General features: G+C 40.5%; 1 protein-coding gene across 1 annotated transcript in view; it reads left to right on the forward strand.

The window, feature by feature from the left end:
* Window positions 1–2,193: 2,193 nt before the first annotated feature.
* LOC115052736 (interleukin-1 receptor accessory protein) overlaps window positions 2,194–23,905 on the forward strand; it is a 40,427-nt gene continuing 18,715 nt past the window's right edge. The window contains exons 1-7 of the mRNA XM_029517038.1: window positions 2,194–2,544; window positions 11,618–11,703; window positions 13,693–13,888; window positions 17,570–17,653; window positions 21,279–21,501; window positions 22,598–22,766; window positions 22,852–22,923. Of these exons, the coding sequence (XP_029372898.1) occupies window positions 2,543–2,544; window positions 11,618–11,703; window positions 13,693–13,888; window positions 17,570–17,653; window positions 21,279–21,501; window positions 22,598–22,766; window positions 22,852–22,923 (832 nt within the window). The 5' untranslated portion in view covers window positions 2,194–2,542. The remainder of the gene's footprint in view (window positions 2,545–11,617; window positions 11,704–13,692; window positions 13,889–17,569; window positions 17,654–21,278; window positions 21,502–22,597; window positions 22,767–22,851; window positions 22,924–23,905) is intronic.

Consider the following 23,905-nt stretch of genomic DNA (forward strand, 5'->3'; position numbering starts at 1 on the left):
GCACTGCTTCTGTCCCTCTTCTCCATGAAATCATAGCTCAGCACTTACAGAATGGCAGCTGTCAAGTAGATGAAACTATTGCGCAATCCGTCTTTTGGTGGTTGTGGGCCTTTTGCCACTGCCAGGAAGTGAAAGGCTTACGACAAAAAACATTTTAAAATTGTAGAATCCATAGAATTTGTGCTTGACTCCCAAAACAGAAAATCCTTTCAGTACATCTCTATACTACAATCTTTACTGCATGTGTTAAGTTGTCAAACTTTCTTGGCTAGAGCAATCAATTTGAAATCTCCCCATCAAATTAAATCTGATAAAAATTCAGTGTAACTCCTTTTATGATGATATGAAGTACAAAAAAAATTGCAGTTGTCAAACAAGTATGCTATTTCATTTATTTTGCATGTTGATTATTTTGAAATCTGTAATCCCCTCCGCACCTCCAGAAAAAAACATAAAATCTGTGGAGTATATTGGACTTTGGGGAACTTACCTGGTAGTTGTCACTTATCTTTTTTAAATTAATTATTATTATTATTATTATTTTTTATAGACTGTCAATACACACATTGATGGTCTGTCATATGTGTGTTTTGGGGTCTTGTCCTTTCTTGGAATGATAGGTCGGACTCACCGGTCAATTCATGCTGATTGTTTTACACAGAACACAGAATTACATCTTGATGGAGATAAAAACTACTTTTTATTGGTCTCTGTTTTTTACCACATATGGTAAACTCATTGGAATCAGGGGTCTTGTCCTTTCTTGGAATGATAGATCAGACTCGTGCAAAGAAAAAAGTGATTACCCCTTGATGGAGAGAAACACAACTTTTCAGATTATTTCATATTATTTAATGCTCTCTGTCAACCGTGTGTTGTGTATGCGAATATCATTGGTTTAAAACAATACCTAGTCAATTTGCTGTCAACACTTTGGGGATTCCTCTCCTTTCACTGTAGGAGAGGACAGCACCACAGATATGACCTACCTCTTCTCCAGCCTGTAAATGACTTTGACGCTCTTCTTCTACTATCTGCCCTGGAACATGCTATGCTAGGGGGAGTGGTTAAGGGGCAGGGAACACTCTCATTGGTTGGCTAGGGTTAGGATCAAAGGTCAACCAAGATCAAAGAACCTGTCAAGTTTGACGAGAAGGGTTGCATATTATTCTCTCACATTGTCAGTGTCTGTACAAGGTATCAGTACAAGTAAAAAAAATAAAATAAATAAAAACATCCTGGAAAAAACAATCATGATAAAACAGTAACAGTAACAGCCTCTTTTGCTTCTCAGTAATAACTATGGGAACATTAAGTAATAAACACGTTATTATAAAACTGGTGACATAATCACTCAACATAAACCAACAGATTCCTCCTTCTGTGACCTGTTGTTACCACCAGGAAGCAGCATCACATCAGAAATGTGTTGTCTCATATTTGTGACACTCGAAACAATTAGTCTATTTGCATTTTTTAAGTAAAAGTAGTCTTGACATTTTTCTGTATGGCTCTATGATCCATTGCCAAATCAGCTGAAAGGTGAAACTGTGAGGTAGTTTTACCCCAGAGATCAGTAAATGCACAGCAAAAGAATCTGTGGTTCAACTTTAATCTAGCATTTATTATGTGTTGTTACAGAAGAAGCTGAATAGGCAGGAACAGAAAACTGATTTTTGTTTCAGCTCCAAATCCTAAAATTGAAACGTTTTATCTGATTTTTAAAAACCTGGGGTCAGTCCTACATAATCATTAATGTTTCAGTACCATTATCAATAATACAGTGATGATAGAAAGCAAGCACCTCGTTATATAAATATACTGATGATATGGTGATATTTTAGCTGCTCTATGAGAGATCTTGTTGTATTTCTATACAATGACAATGAAGCTTCTTATCTTATCTTATATTTACACCAATTAACTTCAATATCAAGGTATTAGTATGTGACACAGAGTTAAGTTAAGTTAAGTTAAGGTTGCTTTATAATTCTACTGTGCAGTAGAATGTACAAAATATAATAATTTCCTACATGAATCAAATACAGACATGTTCATTTTGAACAGAACACCTGCTCCACTTGATCCGCAGCAACGCTTCATCCTTGAGCCCTGAACCGGAAATATGACGTTAACAGCAGCTGTCACGGAAGGGGGCGGGCAAAGGGAGGGACCTCAACCGGAGTGTGGAAGTACACGTTGATCAGACACACGCTGCTCACAGCTTACTCGAGTTCGACTTGGACAATCTTTGATGAAACAGAACTCCTTCTGTCTCTGTATCACACAATGAGGGGAGAAAAATCCAACTCATCAAATGCAAGTGACTTGTGACCGGATGTGAACGCCGTCTGGACCCGGCTCGGCGCAGATTTACAACCTTCATCGATCCCTGGCCGGTCCGTTAATCAACAGCCCGCTACCCCCGTCGCAGCAGACACACAAAGTTAACACATAAGGATCCGAAAGACGCCCAGCAGTGGAACCTGATCGGCTCACCCCGACTGGACCAAAACAGAGAGGCTGTCTCAGACTGGCACTCATGTAAGCCCGCCTTCCGCTGTGCGTTCGTGTCTAATGCTACAGTTGGGTCCGTGTTATGGCTCGGTAACAGTAACAGAACCGGAAAAGAACATCCACAGCACTGTTAGAGCCTCGCTTCTGTGAAATGCTTAGGTTTCCCCAAAGTGAGAGAAAAGCTTCACTGCTGTCTCCTTGTATCTATACCTCCACACGAATACGCAACACACTCCGTTCTCATTTGTACTCTCGCAGATACACGTTACTTCCAAGAATAATCGGAGCCACGGTGGTTGATTTGTGTTCATTGGAATTTACCCATCAGACCTGACATCTAAATTACGCCAGGTTTGTTCAAAAGTGCCAACTATGAGTTGACTCTAGACTTAAGTCCAAAGTCCTACCGTTTGACTTTCAAGTCCTTTCGAGTCCTTTTAACAACAGAGAAATAATATTTACACAGATCATGTATAATTTTAAGATCTGTATTTGTATGTAAAAAATACAAAAAACAAATGCAAAATTAATTATTTGCACAAAAAGTGTTGACATTGTATTTCCATAGCATATTGCATTATAACAAGTTCCACAGCAAATTCTTTCCTGTCTTGCGTTTACCTCATCTCATCTCATATTGTGTGTGCAAGTGTGTGAGAGAAAAGTGGGGGGAGAATAACAACTACATGAACATAACAGTGAGCAAGGTTGTGCTTTTTCTATGTCAGGCCTTATGTTGTGTTGCGTTTGCAAAAGATCAATTTGGCCAAAAGTCTGTCAGTCATTTGAGCACGATGTAGACGTATTATGACACCACTATGGCTGAAAACTCACTACACTGGAGCACTAGAGGCAGGCACTGCCAAGATGCCGATGGCTGCTCAGAGCAGTGAAGGAGAGAGATGCAGAGAAGTGAGTTTTCATATTCACTGCCCAAAACAAAAGGGCGTTCTGTCTTTGGCCATGTCAAGGTAGCGACTTAGCTGTAGTGGTCCCATCAGCCTTCTTCTGCCTCTTATGGTATGCAGCAAATAGCCCTGCACCTTCTCCAAGGTCCTCTTGCTCTTCTTCATCATCCAGAGGCTCAGGTTGCTCAGTCTCTGCAGCAGGATCAATTCTGGCAAAACATGTGACAACAACAGCAGAAACAAAAGAGCCCTTATTCCTGTTGGCGTTGGTGATACTGTGTTAGACTGCTAAATGTAATTATTGTTGCAGTCAATTAGATCTGATTTATGAGGAAAAATGTACATTAAAGTCAATGATATTCCTCCTGACCAGGCCACTCAGGAAATGGACTTGAGGCTTCAGCTTCTCAAGGTGGTGATGCAGGGATAAGACGGATGGAACAACTGCACTGATTGTGACTACCTTCTCCCCCTGTGTCAAATCAGTTGCTAAATGGCTTCAAGAAGTCCACCAACTCCTTCAACAGATTCCACTCCCGTGCTGTGAATGACAACTCTCTATGCCCAGCCTTTTCATGAACAGCACAGAGCTTTAGATGATCACACTGGAGAACTGCCTTCATTTGCTTCAGTGTTGAGTTCCATCTTGTGTTGACTGCAGAAGGCATGCTTTTCTTTTCCCAAAATTCACTATCAAACACATCTTTGAATGTTGTGCTTGTGTGCAGCAGTGAGCTAAGTTTTGATAACTTGGAAAGAGAAAGACATACCACTTTGGTTTCTTTCAAGCCATCTCCCACCACCAGCTGAAGAGTATGTGCAAAACCACTGCAAGTGCTGTTTCTTTGCCATAGCAGAATCTACTGTTTGCTGATCTTTCAGGGTTAAATCAAACCAGAGTTCAGGGTCATTAAGATGATCTCTACCATCATCATCCTCTTGTTTACCGGGGGAAGCACACAGAGAATGCCTTGTGCATGTTAGCAGTATTATCACTGCAATTGTAATGTAGTCCAATTTATCTTTGATGTTTTACTCATCAAATTTTGCCTCAAATTGGTCACAGATTCGTTCAGCGGTGTGTGAGCCTTTAAAGGGGTTGCTGGCCAAGAGATTAGTCTTTAGCTGTATCCTCTCTGACTCTTTCTCTGTGAGATTGAAAACTGTTGCTTTTGTTCATCTGGTATTCTTCAAATCTGTAAGAGGTAAGCAGATTACAGTGTTAGCAATGTAATGTTAACAGTGAATTTACAGTCTCATTGATTTAACTATGCAGCTAGCAAAGCTACATAGCTGATAAGCCAGCGCTTGCTTTAATTCAGAATTTACCGTTCTTTGTGCAACCTCAAATGTCAAACGAAGTTCGAAATTATTGCATCTCCATCTGAATTTTTGACCAGCATGTTTTGCATACAGCAATTTGTTTTTTGTTGACCACCTCATAGTTTTTATACCCGAACTCAATGTATTTGGGATCATTTTTGCAAAGTGCCGTGTTGTTTGACTGTTCCTCGAAATTGGTTGTCCTGCAATTTGATTGGACAGATGCTGTCGGATGAAAACAATGTGTATCTAATTTGATTGGATGTTGTGAGCGCACGCACACACACAGAAAGTTGCAAACATACACAAAGAGAGATAGAGCTATCTGTGTCAATGTAATTTTAAACCTTTGGGTTTTGGGGAAAGTAGCAAGTCTTTTCAAGTCAAAAGGTTCAAGCCCAAATGAAGTCACAATTAACTGATGTTAAAGTCAAATTGCAAGTCTCTTTACATTTTGTCAAGTCTGAAGTCATCAAATTCACAACTTGAGTCTGGCTCAAGTCCACACCTCTGGTGTATTCATGTCCAGTATGGACAGGAGGAGGGAATAATCACGCAGGTTCACACATTCTCAACTGACTCTTGCTTTGAGTCCAAGCAGCACAAAGCTATTACTAACCTCACTATCACGTCATCTGCCAGCTCAGTTTTGTATTCATTTGTTAAGTTTAGTTTTCCTGCTAATTGACTGATCGATCAGATGTGGTCATAAATCACCTGGTCAGCGTCCTGTCCAGATTTATCATCAGCTCAGTTATCTGTTCCATCATGTTCATTCTTCAGAACAAACACGCCAGTGCTCAAACATCTGCTGCAATGACGACACTAAGTGTACTGAGTGTACTGAGTGTGTGTGTTATCAGCTGTTGAAGCTGTGTGTGTGTGTGTGTGTGTGTGTGTGTGTGTATGTCAATGCAAACAGTTAAAATAACAGTAAATTGAACAGAATATTGCAATTTACAGTTATCACAGGTTTTGGTTGACACTCAGCAGAACCACTTTGGATTTTAAGGTCAAAGTTGTTGATATTCTTTGTAACTGGGAAATTAAACTTGTGTAAAACTGTATTAAACTCTCACACACACACACACACAACTATCTTATGCCTTTTGTCTCTTCTGTGGCATAATGCATTTCCAAACACTTAGCCTAACCTTAACTAAACCTTCACTCTGAACTCAGAAGATTTTATGACAGCCAAAATGTCCTCACAATACCAAAATGTTCTTCCAGTAATGTTTTATATTTAGCAAATTATATTTTATCCAATACAACAGTAAAATGACGTGCACACACACTCACACCATCACATCATCACACCCTCAAATGCACACACACATACGGACATACAGTAGGGATTTTCCACACTTAGTTTTATCATGCCCTAAGTGTGTGTGCATGCGTGTCTGTGTGAGGGAGACTGAAAGTGTTGTTCAGCAGCTTTGGATCTGTATGTGCCTCCTGGGATTAACTATCGATGCCTGATCATCCACCTTGACATGTTGTCTCTCCTGTTTCCAGTTTCAGCCTCCTCCTCCCCTCTCTTTGTCTCTTTAATCTGCACAGACTGGATTGAACAACTTCTGTCTCACCTGGAGTCAAACATAGTTGATATGATCTGTAATTTACAGTAAATCAGTTGACTTTGTAAAATTCACATTTTCACGTGGTTCAGGACTGAAATGAGATGTGGAGTTTTCATACAGGAGGAGGAGAAAATGTAACATGAACTTAAACCTTCGCCCTGTCCTTCCAACTCATCACATTTTTCACTTAAATTTCTTTCAGGAATAATAAAAAGTATTTATCTAGTTATGTCCTGATTTGAGAGGTCCTATAAACTGATAACACTGTTTCAAACCAGACAATGTTGTCAGTTTATGGAAATATAATTTAATAAAAATGGCTAAAACTATTTAAATGTGTTATTGTGTTGATGATCCTGACGGCAGTTGTCCTCTGTTCGATTCCTGTGTTAGTTGCACATAGCAGGGAGGTGCTATGAGGGACATAGAGGGGTGGGTTTGTGGTGGGAGGACACAGGCAGGCCCGCTTAAGCTTTTTTCTAAGGTGCAGAAGCTGAAGAGTGTGACAGCTGACTGTCAACCTTTCAGCCTGAACAGAGTTAGATAGTATTGACACAGTTCATGTTCACCCTTCACCTATAGCCAGGGACATAGCTGCAGATGACTGACACAACAACAGGCTGGAAATGCCATGGAAACTGCTTGGCTCCATCTGTCTTCTACCACTTTTTCCATTTCTGGGTCGCGTGGGGTGCTGGAGCCAATCCCAGTTCACTCTGGTGCTGTGCACTAGTAGTGGCGATTTGGTTATTGGCGAGTAATATAAATTATTGAGGGGAATATTTATTAAGTCAGAAATATCTACTACAAATAGTAAATCGTGGGGCACCACCCTGTCTTCATGGACCAATAACCTAATTTACAAAACGAGAATACAGTCTCAGGAGGTTGCTAAAGGGTGAACTCGAGCACTGACTGTTATGAATCCAGCAACTATCACAATTGTATAACCACAACAATCACAAATGACGGTTTAAATCATTTTATAATTTAATTTATTCACAATAATAACAATAATTATTTTAGTATATATTATTATATTATTATATTATAATATACTCAAAAGAAGAGCTTCTTTCATTAAAACTTGGCAAATCTGGAGGATACCACCCGATTCCAGCTGAGACAAAATGGTGTTTTCATGGTTGCCGTGCTGGTGCAAAGGTGAAGGCTAGAAAATGGAGATATAAGCCCTTTCTGCCATTGATTGTCATGGGAAATCTCAACTCTTTACCCAACAAACGTGATGAGATGTAGATATTGCTGAAGACTCGTGTTTTACTGAAAACTGGTTGAAACATCTCTGATTCCTGTGTGGAACTACCTGGTTTCACTCTCATACGGATGGACAGAGACACTAAAGCTAGTGGAGAGAAGAAGGGAGGAGGACTGTCTTTATTACTGTCAAGGAGAAGATGTGCTGTCCAGATATTGAATTATTGGCAGCTGGTATGAGACCATACTATGTACCAAGAGAATTCAGTCATATCATAACAATACTTGTGTACATTCCACCCAAGGCAACTGCTTAAGTTCCATGTGAAGTTCTCCATGGGTCCAGGATACAGACTAAACATCCTGAGGTACTCGTATTAATATTTGGGGATTTCAACCCCTGCTGACTGGATAGTGTTTTGTTTTTTATATTTTGAATGGATAATGTTTTGTTTTTTGTATTTTATATTTATATATATATATATATATATATATATTTATTTATTTATTTATTTTTTTACATTTTTATTTTGATGAGCTCCTGACAAGGTGAATTTCCCCTTGGGGATTAATAAAGTTATATCTATCCATCCAGCTAGCTATCTATCATCTATCTATCTATCCATCTATCCATCCATCTATCCATCCATCCATCCATCCATCTACATGTAATAGCATTAGCATCAGCAAAAGCAGCAGTCACAATGGTGTGTGTGTGTGTGTGTGCGTGCGTGTACAAGGGGGAGAGTTAGAGGAAAAGAGAGAGAGGGAAAATGGCAGCAGGGTTGTGTGAGTGACGTAGGCTACACACAAAATGGCGACTCACCGTGAAATATGGATGGCCCGAACAAAGGGAAAGGGGAGAGGCCCTTGAGGTTTGCATGTTACCACATGTAACAGATTCAAAATTATGTGACCACACCTGAAGGCAGCTTTAATGTCTGTGAGAGGCACGGGGAGAACATCCACGCTGAAAGGCCCCGGTCCAGGAACTGAACACACAATCTTCTTATTGTTGGGCGATAGCGCTAACCACTACGTCTGCTTGGCTGCATGACCCTGCTTGGGTCCATGAACATTGTAATTCATATGTGAAATAGAATGAGCTGATGGGTCATGTGTGATATTAGCTGTGAAATTGAATCAGAAATTAGATAATCTCAAATGGCAGGTAACACTTTTGTGTTATGTATATTGACACTGGGAATCGTCTGGGTTCTTTTATAGTGAGCATGAACATATACACACACACAAGAAGATATCATATATCAGATATAATATCAAAGAATAAAATGTCAAATGTTTTTCACACATGATTTTCACATTTAAAAGTGACTGAAGGAAATGAATCAGATATGGAGGGGTGAATAGTGGCAAAAAGAGATGAAGGTCATCAGCATCCATCTCACCACACACCACCACAACCACATCCTCTGAGTTAAGTCTGCTCTGTTGCAGGTTCATGCATACATGGAGATTGATGGTAGCAGGGGGGATGGAGGGTTGAGGAGGTTGGGAGGCTTTTTTCAGCAGTGTTTTCTGGAAACTGTTGAGACACTTCACTTCCGCACTAAATGCAACATTCACACCAATTTACAGAAGTTTGTTGTTTTTTCCCCTGTGAATCTGAATGTCTCAAATCATTTGAGGAGTTAATATGATAGATCATACTGAAAGCAGCAATTTATTCATAGAAATGCTCACAACCAGAAGTCAGTTAAGAGATATATCTCTTTGCAGTTCTGGTGCTATATCACATTTCTAATCAAATCAAATGTTATTATGTTGCACCAAATCATAAAAGAGTTGCATCAAGGCACTTTACTTGCATAGTAGTTCTAGGCCAAACCCTTCATGGAGTTGTTAAAGAAACTCAATGTATCCTCCTTGAGTAAGAATTTGGTGACAATGGAAAGGAAAGAAAGAAACCTCGGGCAGAACCAGGCTCAGGGAGTGCAGCCATCCGCCTCAACTGGTTGGTTGTGTTGAGTTTAGGGCCACAATTTGTCTGAGGGCAGGGTCAAAGAAGATGCGGTCCTGAGATCAGGAAAGTCAAATTTTGAAGGCTTTGTCTATGGAGAATTTAAACTTTGCACCACCAGAGTTCTGAACTACAAATAAGCAACTGTAGTTAATTAAGAGTGTTTCACTGATGTCCAGGGTATATCGCCTGACACTGACCTGGGGTGCAAAAGGTTGTCTGCTGCAGTTTGTTGCAGTCTAGTTGCGCCATAGTGACACAGGCAGTCTTCAAATGCAAGCTCTGAAACAGGTGGCTAATGAGCTGGGGCACAGCTCAACAGGAAGAGGGACCACTTCTGTTTTCTTTCCTGTACAAATGCATGATATGATTTGGAATAATGTCTTATTACCGGGGCTGTGAAACACTCCATATTTTTAATCAGATTAATTTCATGGCTACAGTGGATTAATTTAGATTAATCAAGATTAATATTCATTCATTATGAACTGTATTTCATTTTGTGGGGGCAAAAAAACTCATGAAACTCATGAAGGTAATATGTGTAAATACTTAACATATAAACTAAAGAGCAGATGTAGTATCCAGATTGCAATATATAAAAAAAAAAAATCTATAAACTGTTTTCTCTAGGATTTTTTTCAGCAGCGGTGGCAGGCTCTTGGAGGGCGTGGCGGGGTAAACAAACAGCACTTGACTGCAGATTTAGCCTATGCATCTCAGCCATATACCACAGCAGATAAAGGCTGAATGTAAAAAAAAAAAAAAAAAAAAAGTCAGTAAAAGGCTAATGATACATGACAAACGTCATCTTTTCTAGTTGTCTTTCTCTTCTTAGAGAAATATTTGAACAAGTTCATCTGAAAATGCAGTCAGCAGTTAATACATGATGACGTGTAGATATTAGCTTAATGCTATCAATTAGTTTACCCAAGTTAGCGTCACTGGAGCTGGCCAATAAGTCTATCTTACGACTACACTTCTCTGACTCTGACCTGGTGCCTGACGTGATGTCACTCTCAAGCCCGCGCTCTTGCGAGTAATTAACTCCAGTAGGATCCCCCAGTCACCCCACTTCCTCCCTCCCCTCTCCTCCCCTCCCCCCGCTGTTGCGCTCATCATCACACAGGCTGTGCTGTGAAGCTGGAGAGATGTGGTGGTGGTACATTTGCGGGCTGCCACTACTAAATGAATGTAGAGGAAACACTGATTAAAATACAAACCACATCATATTTAGAAACCACTTTTTGTTTCTTTCTTTATCTCCTTTAAAAAAACCAAAAACAAATGCCCACATTAAAGCAGCCCTTTTCATTCATCTTGTAGCCAGCCTCACTTGTTTACTTGTTCATTGGAGAGGAGAGCTGACTGACTCTTATGTACAGTGTTACCAGGAGTGGCGAGTTATTTGTGAGCCAGCAGGGTCAGCTTTTCATGGGCACCTGAATGAGCTGACCAATAGTGATGGAGGCAACAAGCAACTCATTTGAGTATCAGTTTGAGTATCTATACTAATTAATAAATGCAAAATAGTAGCGCATGTGGCAGCACAGCAGCATAGTGGCTAGCGCTGTTGCTCCAAAACAAGAAGGTCATGGGTTTGGTTCCCGGGCCTGGGACCTTTCTGTACAGGGTTTGCAGGTTTCCTTCCACTATCCAAAGACATCATGTTTGGGTTGATTGGTGACTCTAAATTGTCTGTAGGTCTGAGTGTGAGTGGTCATTCGTCTCAGTTTGTGTCTATGTGTTGACCCTGCGATAGACTGGTGACCTGTCCAGGGTGTACCACGCTCTCACCCTGAGTGAGCTGGGATTGGCTCCAGAACCCCCGTGACCCAGGTTTAAAATTTATTTATTGAAGAAATGAAAGGTCCATATAGTATAAAGCATTTATATGATGTAATGTTATTAACAGGTATTTTGTTGTAGTATTTAATTAAATATATTGAGGTGGATTCCATTTTTAACCTAATTTATAATCATGCATATTGTATCAACTGCTACCTTATTAACATAAAACAACAGTAGTATATAGTTAATGTGCAGTATTCATTCTGCACATTAACAGGCTCTCCATCTGTCTACAGGGCGGTCTTCATCTCCACCGTCCTCCTTATCATCATCATGGCAGTCAGGATCCTGCCAGCTACCTGCAAGTCCAGTCACCAGACAGGTACGTGATAGCAGAGAACAAGCATCAATCAAACCAGTCCGGATCAACAGCGAATGACACAATGGGAATCCCGCACGCTTATCATCATTCACACACTAATACAGACCACAGTGCAATGTATTGATAAATGTATTCATACAAAATTTCACTTGTAAATGCATAGATATCAGTATATAAGCAGCACAAATCCATAAGAGTAAGAGCTGAGTTTGTAGATCAAGGGGATTAAAAATTACGACTGTGACCAGACTGCTTAAATTTTATACAGTCCACTTTCCAAAAGCCTATCAGGCCTTTTCTTTACCCTCTCCTTCTCTTGATCATGTTGGTGCAACTCTGCAAAAGTGGGGTTCATTAAAGCAAAGCTCCCATCCCAAGGGAACTGAATGGATGGTTCCAGAGAGAGTAGGGTCATTTGTATTACTGTCTGAGTGTGCAGGCGTAGGAGATGAGGTGGGGGGTGGACAGGGGGAGCTTGGCATGAAGGAGGATAGATGACTGAAAATTGCTACTGCAGGGGTTAGATGGATGGAGCTGTTGGGATGTGACAAAATGAAATGAGTTGGAATTTCTGAAAAAATCCTTTGGTCAGTACACCAACAAACTGCAGGGCCAAAACATGTGTAACATTCTATCACTTCTCAGCTGTATGACAAATAGTCAAATCAACACACCCAAGATTGGCACACAACACACAATGATCTTAAGAGGATCACAGCTAGTCACTACTAAAACACAACATTAAACCATTAAACCATTAAAAAAGGTTGTTGGTGGATAATAGTTTCATTCTATCTCATGGAGAGGACACCTAAAAGAGGGAGAGAAAAAGAAAATCAGTTTTGACTCCTACAATCAGAACTGGGCCAAATATAACAAGACCAACAGGCTATGATTGCACATAGTTTAGTGTTGTTATTATGCAACATCTGCTGGTTGGAGTAATAATGACAGGAGCAAAACAAAAAGTGCAGTGATGCAGTTTATGGACTTTGTCCCACATTTAGTTTGTTGGGATCTGGTTACCCTAACCCCAACCTGCTTCTGTCATGGACTTGGACATGGAAGGGTATGTTTGTGTGGGATACATTACCAATGCTGAGAGGTAGTCTAAAGTTTTTGATGTCATTTCTGTCTAGTTTAGAAAATAAACATTTCTATTCTTCTCCTGAGTCCCACATATTGAGACATTGTCTCAATATGTGGAACGCAGAAAAAGGGGTAAAAATCCTGTGCAGTCCCACACAAAGCGGGAGACCTGGTCACCCTTGTTGAGGTGGATAGATGGTTCAACAAAACACAGTGTAACAAAAAGTTACTGGTGACTAATAGTGGTAGCCTTGCACTGCACCTTGAATAATTTCTGCAGGTTTGGCAAAACAACTGAGCATGTGATTTAATAATGGCACTTGCACTTCAAGACTGACATTTGCACTTTATTGCCATTTTTGCACAGTACAATTTACACATAGCATATTTGGTGAGTGCTTGGCTTTACCAGTAAGAGAAAAGGGTTTAGAGACCCTGACTGATGTTTGAACAGAGCATGTATGAGTTAAGTTCAATTTAGTTATGCAGCGACATAGGTGCAGAAATATCATTGACTAACAGTGTGCTACTGCATATGCATTAAATTGTTTGCCAAAACATGCAACAGTCCTATCTTGTCTCCTCCAGGGTGTCCGTGGTGTACGAACACCCACAGGATGAAACCTTTTTGTTTTTAGGAGGGACATTCAAGTCACCTCAAGTCGCTCTTTATTTATATAGCTCATTTAAAAAACATAGGTTGACCTAAGGCTAAAAAGCAATAACATCAAAAACAACAACATGGTTGACAATGGTTAAACAAAGTGTAAAAAAGATGCTACTAAAGTAGTACTAAAAACTGTTTATGACTCATCAATCATTACTAGAACAGCATATGAAGAAGTAGGATTCCACAGTGATGTTAAACTATTGCTTTAACCGTCTCTCTCCTTCTCTCAGAGTCCATGTGTTACGACTGGGGCGTGTCCAGTGAGGGGGCAGTCTCAGTCGTGGAGGGGCAGGCTGCTTGGCTGTCCTGTCCTTTATTTTCCCATCCCTCTGTCTACAACTACACATCCACCCAAAGAGCTGGACACAACCTTTTCTGGTACCACCTTCCAGATGGTCATGACCTGGAGCAGCCAATCACCCACAGGTAGAGCAGCAGGAAGTTCTACCTGATTCTCTTCCTTTTTTCTTTTTTAGCTGTCTTGCACTTTTTCTAATCCTTAACTCTTTTTCTCAAAATAATTTATTTTACTAATAACTGACAAGCTGATAATAAAAAATAAAGCAGCAAAAATAATTTCAGCCACAAAACTAAAACCAATGAAAGGTAAAAAAAAATACATTGAAAAATAGTTCATCATACAATAAATCAATCATACTTAATTTTAAAGCCAGCAGAGTTGCCCCGTGATGGTGCTTAACTTTTCAGACTCAGAGTCCAGGTCTTAGGCCCAGTCCCCACACACCCCCTACCCCTACTATTTCCTGTGAGGGTGTGATCGGTGTCCCAATTCCTTTTTTCATGTAGGGGTAGTGGGCATCTTGAGGGGTAGGGCTATGAATCTAGTTCTTCAGCTCGAGGGTTTTCCGATGCTGACTTCCTGAGGAAGGGCCAGTGAAAATTTCTCAGAATGCTTTACGTCATCATTTGCATATTGAATGAAACAACAATGGCAACCCCCAGAGAGCGAGAGGATGTAGAGGAGTCGGAGAAGAAAAACCACAAAATATTCCCAAGAGACAACAGACGTCGATGATGTATTCTTCTCCATGTACCTCATGGTGTATTTATCAACCGAAACATGATGAGTGCTAAAAAACTGATCATAACCGATTGCAACCGTAGCCTCCATGTTGCTGCTGGAACTACGCAGTCGCTTGCATGCAGTGACGTAGCAAGTGGGGTCCCAATTCCTAGGGAAAATTACAAACCCTTACTCCTTATGGTTTCCTTTCGAGGGTGAAGGGGTAGTGGGAGAGAGCTAGGGGTAGGGAGTAGGATGAACATTGGGATTGGGCCTTAATTATAGACTGGACTAAAGTCTATTGATTTAAGTATACATAGTCTATTGTCCTAACACAGTGCTCTTGTGGTTAGTGGCTATCACAATAAAGGTAACACTGCAACTTGGCGCTGACAACCCTTATTTATTTTAAATAAGGGTTTTCAGCTCGAGCGCTGACTGTTTTGAATCCAGCAGCTGTCACAATTGTATAATCACAATAATCACAAACAATGACCGATTATATTACAATAGGGTTTATCCACAGTAAAGATTATTTAAAATAACATTACTTAGTATAAACTCAATTATAATTTAATTATCAAAAGCAAAACACTGGTTACTAACTATGACAGGCAACAAAAGATCTAATCAAATCAGATTTAGTTGTATAGTGCCAAATCATAACAAAGTTACATCAAGGCACTTTACATATAGAGCCACCAAAACCAAACTCTTACCATACCATGCACAAATGTGGGGCTTGTGAGCTGCCAACTCAAGAGTACAAACAGATCCCCCGATGAGCAAGCACTTGGTGACAGTGGCAAGGAAAAACTTCCTTTAAGAGGCAGAAACCTCGAGCAGAACCAGGCCCAAGGGGAAGGCGGCCATCTGTCTCGACTGGTTAGGTTGAGAGGGGAGGAGAGAGAGAGCGAATGAGAGCGAGAAAAGCATGGGGGGGTGTAGTGTAGGATGAGAATGAGAGCAGGAGGGGGGGATATTCAAACAGGTGTCGGCAGGAGCATGATGCTGCAGGAAGTTCGTGGAGATGATGCTGTAGTATGGAATTTGTGAAGATATGACAGCAGCAGGTGTTGCAGGAACATGGGATGGTGATGAGTCACCACCTGCAGGATGAGGACAGGGAGAGAGAGGAGAGGAACTGGGAGAGGGACTTCAGGAAAACATGGTTGGTAAATGCAGTACACATGCTTAGAACTTAGAACTGGGAGAGACAGTCATTTTTAAGACACATGTAATGACGCTAGCATTAGCGACATCAATAGCATTAGCGGTTGCTGTAGCAGCAGCAGTAGCCACGGCACTAGTGATAGCAGTGGCAATTACAACAACAGCAGCAGCAACAGTAATCACAATTTTATTGTATATGTGGGTGTGTGTGTGAAAAGGGGAGTTAAAGGGAAAGAGAGAGAGAGGGAAAATGGCGTTGGGGTCATGTGCGAGGCAAAAGTGTTAACCACTATGCTGCTGTGCTGCCATCTTTAAGATTTATTATAAATAAAAAAGTATAAGTAAATATATCCACCTCTTGTCATTTATCTTTTTATTCGACCAATATACAGTCAAACTTCATTACTCTATACCTGGTTTAAAACGTAGCAATTTCCCAATTCAGCCCGATGCATGAACCCATTAACAGAGTTTGTTTACAGCGTACACTATTATAACATAAACATCAATATAAAGTACCAATTGTTCCACCAAATTAGCATTCTCAACACCATTATAACATAACGCAGACAAAGGATTGCTATGCACATGGTATCAGATGCGTCTCTCACTTCACTTTTGCTCAGGAGATTACTGCCTAAATATGGAACAGATCACAGAAACGCTTCTCAGAATCGGCAATGTATGCTTCCACACTTGCTGATCAGATCAGCAGATGGTAGTGATGGCGCCAAAACGAATAATTTCACTGTCTCACAAGACAGAAGTTGTTTACAAGTACTGGAGTGGTGTAAAGCAAACTAGTGAAGTAAACTAGCTGAAGATTATGGACTTGCCAAGACCACCATCAACTCGATTGTATTAAAAGGAGACCAGATCTTGGTCTAATGTGAAGGAAACAGGCTTAAAGAAAACCGAAAACATAAGTGTACAGCTGCCCACCCAGAACTGGAATTGTCACTTTTCCTGTCCTGTTACAGGCCTTGCTATATACGTGATGTGTATAGTACATCACAATTAGAATGACATTATTGCCAACGGGCTGACATGGTACGGCGGCATGAGACAGTGGTACTGATGGTGTAATTCTTTGCTGTACAATGTATGATGTAATTAGTCACTTTGACATACATGCTAATCTAATACAATCTATGTTGCACTATCATTTATGAAACTAATAATTTTTTGTTGGTTACAATGTACCATCGTTATAATGTACTCTTTTCCAGTGTCCCCAGAGGTAGGCTGTAACAAAATTTGACTGTTCAGAGAAAAGGTGACTATTTTGACCATATTTAGGAATGGTAATTAATGGTGATAAATCCACAGCTATCATGCGATTAATCAGATTAAACATTTTAATCGTCTGACAGCCCTAAAATAAATGAATAAATCATTTAAAAAAATATTATGTTGGCTGTAAGACAAAGTCAGAATAAAGATGTTTACCTTAAACCTCAGTAGTTTCACCTGCTCTCAGAATATTGTCAATAATATAATATTTATGTAGAAGCAGTTGATTGTGAGGTCGTTTCACAGCAACTTCACAGCTTAGGTTTTATTTTTGGATTTTAAATCCTGTTTTGGTGTACCGTTTGATTCAGAATGAGCAAAAGAAGTTTTAAGGAGTGACAAAAGCGTAGTGACTGGCATGTGAGTGTTTTTTTTTTTTTTTTTTTGTTTGTTTGTGTCCAGTGATTCAGACTAGATGAGACAGTTTGAGACTGACTGAAAGATGAAGTGCACTTAAATGATTTTCCTTCTGGGTACAATCTATAGTGTTTTGGAGGCAAGGAGGTTGAATAGCATCACTGAAGAGACCAGATTTTGTTCTAATGTTAATGTAATTGAAATGGAACTGATCTATGCTCAGTCGGGCTCTAATAAATGATGATGACTTTCCCCTGCAGTTTGCGGCTAAGTAAAGACAGAGAGAGACTCTGGTTGCAGCCAGCAGTGGCCGAAGACAGAGGACTATACATCTGCATGCTACGGTGAGAAACTGCAGTCCTTCCAATCACCACACTTTGAACTCTCACTGTATCATCAGTTTAATAGCTGAACTTCTTGTCCTCTCAATTAACAGATAACTAGTTTGATTAGTTGAACTGATTGTTTTATTGTGAGGCAAAGGCAAAATGCTCTGTTTCCCAGCAATATAGAACACACAACTTTTTCACAAAAACTTGGTTTAAACGGTGAAATTGAAAGGCTTTCCATCAGTGTTTTTGTAACTATGATCTTATCGAATTGTTCTTTACTCTGTCCAATAACTATTTTAGTGGAAACACTTAAGTTCAAGATTCAAATTTAATCTGTACAGTGTAAAAGTTAATGTCCATATCAATTGGGATCCTAAATCAAGCTTACAGTATGTTCTATTCAGTATGTTCTTCAGTATTTTATATTTTCTTACTGTGAAAACCACAAGCATATTAAACAACAATTTTTCTAACTTATGTGAATTCTAAATTTCAAAAATGTATTCAAAAATGTATGTGCCTCTGATGTTTTTTGAGCATATTCTTATAACTATTTGCAGCACAATCAAGTGTCACAATAAGATGCTTATTATTATCATCTCAACTCACTATTGATATTGCTGTCTCTCTTTAGCCACAATCTCACACGCACAACTTTCCCCTCTTTTTTGATTTGTTGATGTGGTTCATGATATGGTTCATTTTTCCACCAATAAGAAAGAGGTGTGTCAGTTGTTTTTTTTTTTTTTGTTTCTTTCTTTCTTTAGATTAGCCCGTTTTTACCATTCTCTGCTAACCAAACAGGCACCAAAGATGATGACAGGATAAAGCAAGGCATAAATTATTTATTATCAGTCGGGTTTTACTTGGCCTCTGAACGCAATTTAAAAACTGATATATAGTTTGAAGTCCATGCTTCAGACCAATGTTCAAACACAGACTCGGCGATCCTGCGTCCTGCTGCCATCATAATTTAGTGCCACGGGCTGAAGCTACGAGGCACTACTTAATATTCTCCATACTTATTGTTTATTTATATGTTCCACCAAATTTTGGCACGTAACTTGTCCCGCAGCGCTGAGAAAACCAAAATATACGTCAAAACGTGCGGTTCGATCGGGAAAGAGGCACTATCTGTTCTAGTGTCGCAATTCAAATTTTTCCCAAGGTGTTCCCCCCCCAAAAAAAAGCCAAAATTTCCAATTGGGAATGAATTGAGTCAAAAGCTCGACACAAATTGCAATGCACGCTACTCTGCTTCCTGTTGGACTTTAAATAGCCAAAATATCCCCAAACTACCAAATTCCTCGGACCTTTCTTCTCAACAATGTCCTCGTCTTTTGAACCTTGGGCTGTGTCCGTTGGGGTGTCTTCTTCGAGGACACTGTCGCTCATGTTATAACATATTTTGCTTCCACCCCTAATGTACTGGTGGCCAAAACGTAATTGTGTGTGCTTACATTTAAGCTGCATCACCTACTCTCTCTATGTGTGTCAGCCTAGCCTGACGTGGCTGTAACTCTATTCCAGCTGCGTGACTGGCACGGCACGGCACATTATCATTGGCTGTTTGTGTTGTCTGTCATGGATGGAATGAGTTCTATCTACCATGTCTTATATTTCTATTGAGGAAAAGTTATTTCATGATAATTATCGTTATCGTTTTATCACCCAGCCCTAATCACAAGACTTTGAACTCTGTTGGTGGAAAAAGGTTTTATGATAGCTACTACGGTTATTACACAGTTAATATTTTGTGAAAATGTCAACCCTAGATTTTATATATATAAACTAGTCAAAGTAAAATTTGTGGATGTCAAAACTTTCAAGATACATGATGAATCTTTATATGGTAGAACAAAGTGAGACCATATACACTGATAAGACATAACATTATGACCACCTGCCGATATTCTGTTGGTCCCCCTTTTGCAGCCAAAACAGCCCTGACCAGTTGAGGCATGGATTCCACTATGCCTCTGAAGGTGTGTTGTGGTATAGAACTCGTAAGGTGGACTTGTTTGTTCAGCAGATTTCTACAGATGCTGGATTGCATTGAGGTCTAGGGTATTTGGAGGCCAAGTCAATATCTCAAATTTCTTGTTGGGCTGACCACTGCTGACCAGGAACAACCCACAAGAGCTGCAATTCGGGAGATAATCTGACAAAGTTGTCTAACCATCACTCATAATGTTCACTTATATATCCCACCCACTACCAGATGCCATGATGTTGAGATTAGAGCTGTTTGACATTCATGGACATTGGCAGCACTGTGGCTTAGTGGTTAGAGCTGTCGCCCCCATATTAAGAAGTTTGGTTCGGTTCCTGGCCTGTGTCCTTTATGTGCAAACTTTGCATGTTCTCCCCTGGCCTGTGTGGGTTTCCTCCTACCATCCAAAGACATCATGTTTTGTTAACTGGTGACTCCAAATTCAGGTCTGAATGTGAGTATGAGTGGTTGTTCATCTCTGTCTTTGTGTGTTGGCCCTGTGATGGACTGGCGACCCAATGTGAGCTGGGATTGGCTCCAGCACCCCCCTCGACCTGGAAACGTAAGCGTAAGCAGTAGGGGATGGATGGATGGATCCATGGACCTCAAAGTTGAATCTTTAACACACACACACACACACACACACGGAAGTGCCTGTCTCCACCCTCAGTATCTGCTCCTCCGTTCTGTGGTTTCAGATTTTGATAATTCGACATCACATCACAGTTTCACTATATTCCTTAACAAGTGGCGGAAGATCTGCCCATTCTGAACTAGTTTCATCTTCCTGTTTAGTCATGTCCAGCTTCCTCTAATGTTGAAGAAAGACACACTCAGCCACATAAAAAGAAGAAGGAGCAGTTCTCAATTATCGGATTTGATTACCTAATAAACAGAGAAAACTGTGTTTGGATGTCCGCAATCAGCCATACCTGCGTTTAAGCATTGACCCATTGTTTCAAAGTAGTGTTCTGAACTCTGGGACCTGAAAAGAGGCCTTGGAAAACAGAATGAGCACTAGCCAGAACCCTTGTTCCCATCTTAAGATTAATAAATTAGGCGTCCATGGATCTCAAAGTTACAGTTTTCTCAGACATACACACACACGCATGCAGGCAGGCACAGAGACACACATATACACATAACACATGTTAGTAAGTGGTAGATAGAGATAGGTCTTTCTCTGCGTGTCTCCACTCTTGTTTTCTCTTCCTTCGTTCTGTGGTTTCAGATCTTGATAATAATCAAAATAAGATGCCACTCTACTAACCCAAAAACTTCACAGCTTGACTGTATGTTTTAAAAAGTGGAGAAAAATCTGCCCAGTCTAAAATAGTTTCATCTTCCTGTTTTGTCATGTTGTGCTTCCTGTGATGAAAGAGTCACACTCAGCTACACATAAAGAAGAAGGTACAGTTCTCAAAAGTGAAAGCTGTCTTGACCCCAAAGACATTACTGGCAGTATGTCCTAGTTTATTTGTATTTTGTCTGCACAGCTCCACTGAATCAAAGCCAACAGTTCAAGACTTCTTCAATGAACTGAGTCCCAGAAAGCATTGTTGAAGAAAACACCCAATTAAAGAGCATCAGATTCTGCTGTTGTGGAGATTCAGTGTGTTGACTTATCCTGTTTGTGTTTCACAGTAACAAGTCATCCTGTACTAAAATCGCCATGCATCTGAAGGTGTTGCGGCTTGACGAGGCTGTGGGATTGACTGATTGCCAGCCACCAGTTGCTGTGGCAGCCTATCATGTGGTGATACCATTTCAAGAGTGGAGGGCCCTGGACTGTCCAGACCTTCAAGATGTCTACAGGATGGCTGACAATCAGCCATCTGTCACCTGGTACCATGTGACAGAAAACCTGGTAATGCACCTGGTGCATTATATATGTATGGCTTTATATATGTATGTCTGGCCAACTGTCACATTTTCTGTTTCTTTCTTTCTATCAATCTATCTGTCCATCAGTCCATCTATCTGAATTTGAAAGTATCTGCATATCAGTACTCTTCATGGTAATATGAACGGGAGCTGCAGGAACAAAGCCTGACAACTGTTCTCTATGATCCACTAAGATCTCTCTCTGTCTTACCTGTTTACCTGTCCAACCTGTTAACTTGGTTAACATCTTTTGTCTCCCCTGTTAATCGGACATGGGGTTTGAGCAGTAGTTCACTCACAGTACACCGTAGTACAGCTTTGGTTGGCCATCAAAGAACAGGTAGCAAAGAAATTGATGCTCCAACGTGATTTTTCTGTAAAAGAGTTAGAGAATGCAATCAGACAACACATTTAAAGGTTTCCAGTGGCACTGTAGTATCTAATCAATTAGAAATCTGGAGACTACCCGTAGACTTCGACAGTAGCCTATTTAGAACCGATAGCTGTGAGGCTGATATCCTGGATGTCGCCTGCCCTGGCCCCCAGGATACACTTAACTATGGCCACCGGTGTTGCTAATTTCACGTTGCAAATGTGAACTGGTTGGTGGTGAAGCAGGGGTTCTCTGATGAGCTCTTTCTCTTTTGGAGTTACATTTATTGTATTAGTCTTCTCCTTTCTTTCTCGTGACATATAAGTGTAAAATTAGGAATTTCATTCTGTTTGAAACAAAAAACAGATTAAATCATCTAGGAGCTCTTGCAAAGCATACCTCTCTCCACGTGCTCTCTCCCCCTCATTTGATTTGTCTGAACTTCTCTCCTTCTTTCCCTGTCTGACCTCTCTCCTCTCCTTCTGCCCTTTCTCTCCTGTCTGACTGCGCCCTCCCTCTGTCACTCTCTCCCTGTCTGATTGCTTCCTCCCTCTCTCTGTCTTTCCCTCTCCCTGCCTCTCTCCGGCTGACCTCTCACTTGCTTTCTCTCTCTCTTCCTCTCTCCCTGACTGACAGCTCTCGCCCTCTCTCCCTGTCTGACCTCTTTCTGTCTCTAACCTGCCTCTCTCTATCCTCTCTTTCTCAGAATTGTTATCCGTATCCATTCTGGAACAATGACCGGGAGCAGAAAGGAGCCAGTCTTCAGGTTTACATCATGTTGGATGTATACCAAGGTTTATATATCTGTACAGTCACCTACCAGAAGCAAGGAAAAACACTCAACTTCACCAGGAGCATCAACGTCACTGCAGTCTGTAAGACATCCATCCTAGTACTGACGTCACCCCTCACCCACTGTGCAGATGGAAGACAATAAAGTGCTCTCTCATCTTCTTTCAGATTCATCCTCACTGCCCAAAGAACCCAGCATCCTCCACCCGACCAAAGACCAGGTCTTCACTGTCAAACAAGGTAAGTCAGCAGTAGAGCAGCTACTTCCAGATTTTATTTTGTTTCTGAGCTGGTTAATTTCAACATTTGGTTTTGCTGCCTGTTGTATCTCCCCTGGATATGTCGTGTTTTGGGGACCCTGTGCTGTATGTGTATTAGGCTGCAGGCACCATTCATCACTACAGATGACAGCCAAGGGTTGCTGATGAAAGATGCAGTTGTCACAGTGATGGAGTGTTACTGCAGCACTGATCACTGCAGGAATTTTCCACTAACTGGAATTGATCCCTAGTGAACTATGAAAGAAATCTGTGGTTGTAGTGTAATGCAACAAAGATGGCCGCCTGTGTGGACTGTTTATACTGCAGAAATCATAAAGTACCCACGTACATGATAAATGAATAAATTGTACACAGGATGATGTCTGGTGTCAGCTTCCCACAGATTACTTGGAGAGCTGCCTTTACCTGACTGATGTGATGTCTTACATGAGATGATACAGAGAAGCATTCTTTCTGACCACCTGGGAAATTCCCCTTTTTACCCATTACAATTATAAACTTATCCACAAGTTCTATTGATTCACTCAGGAAGCACACATTTTTTGTTTCAGGTCAAGATTGGATTCACTGTTCAGTTACAATATTTGATCAGTTTACCACTAATAGAATCTAATTCTGTGGCTAACAGTGCATCATAATAGTAGCAGCGTCGTAAACCCACTGGCTTTTTAAGGAAATGAGACAGGGTGCTCTGATTGGTTTATTATAGACTACATCCAAATCTCTCAGGGTTAGGGTTAGGGAAATAATTATGAGACAAAAGTACAACCCAAGTGTCACCCCATAATGACAACACCCATCAATTTGTGAAATGCAGTTTTATAGCTCCAGATTGTAATTTGCCATTATTGCTTTTTGAAATTGGAAGAAACCAAAACCAATGTTTTCTCAGTCAGGTTGCGCTTTGTGGCATAGGATGTTCATTGCAATGCAGCCACACT

Source organism: Echeneis naucrates, chromosome 13 (genome assembly GCF_900963305.1).
Source record: "Echeneis naucrates chromosome 13, fEcheNa1.1, whole genome shotgun sequence".
Lineage (NCBI taxonomy): Eukaryota > Metazoa > Chordata > Actinopteri > Carangiformes > Echeneidae > Echeneis > Echeneis naucrates.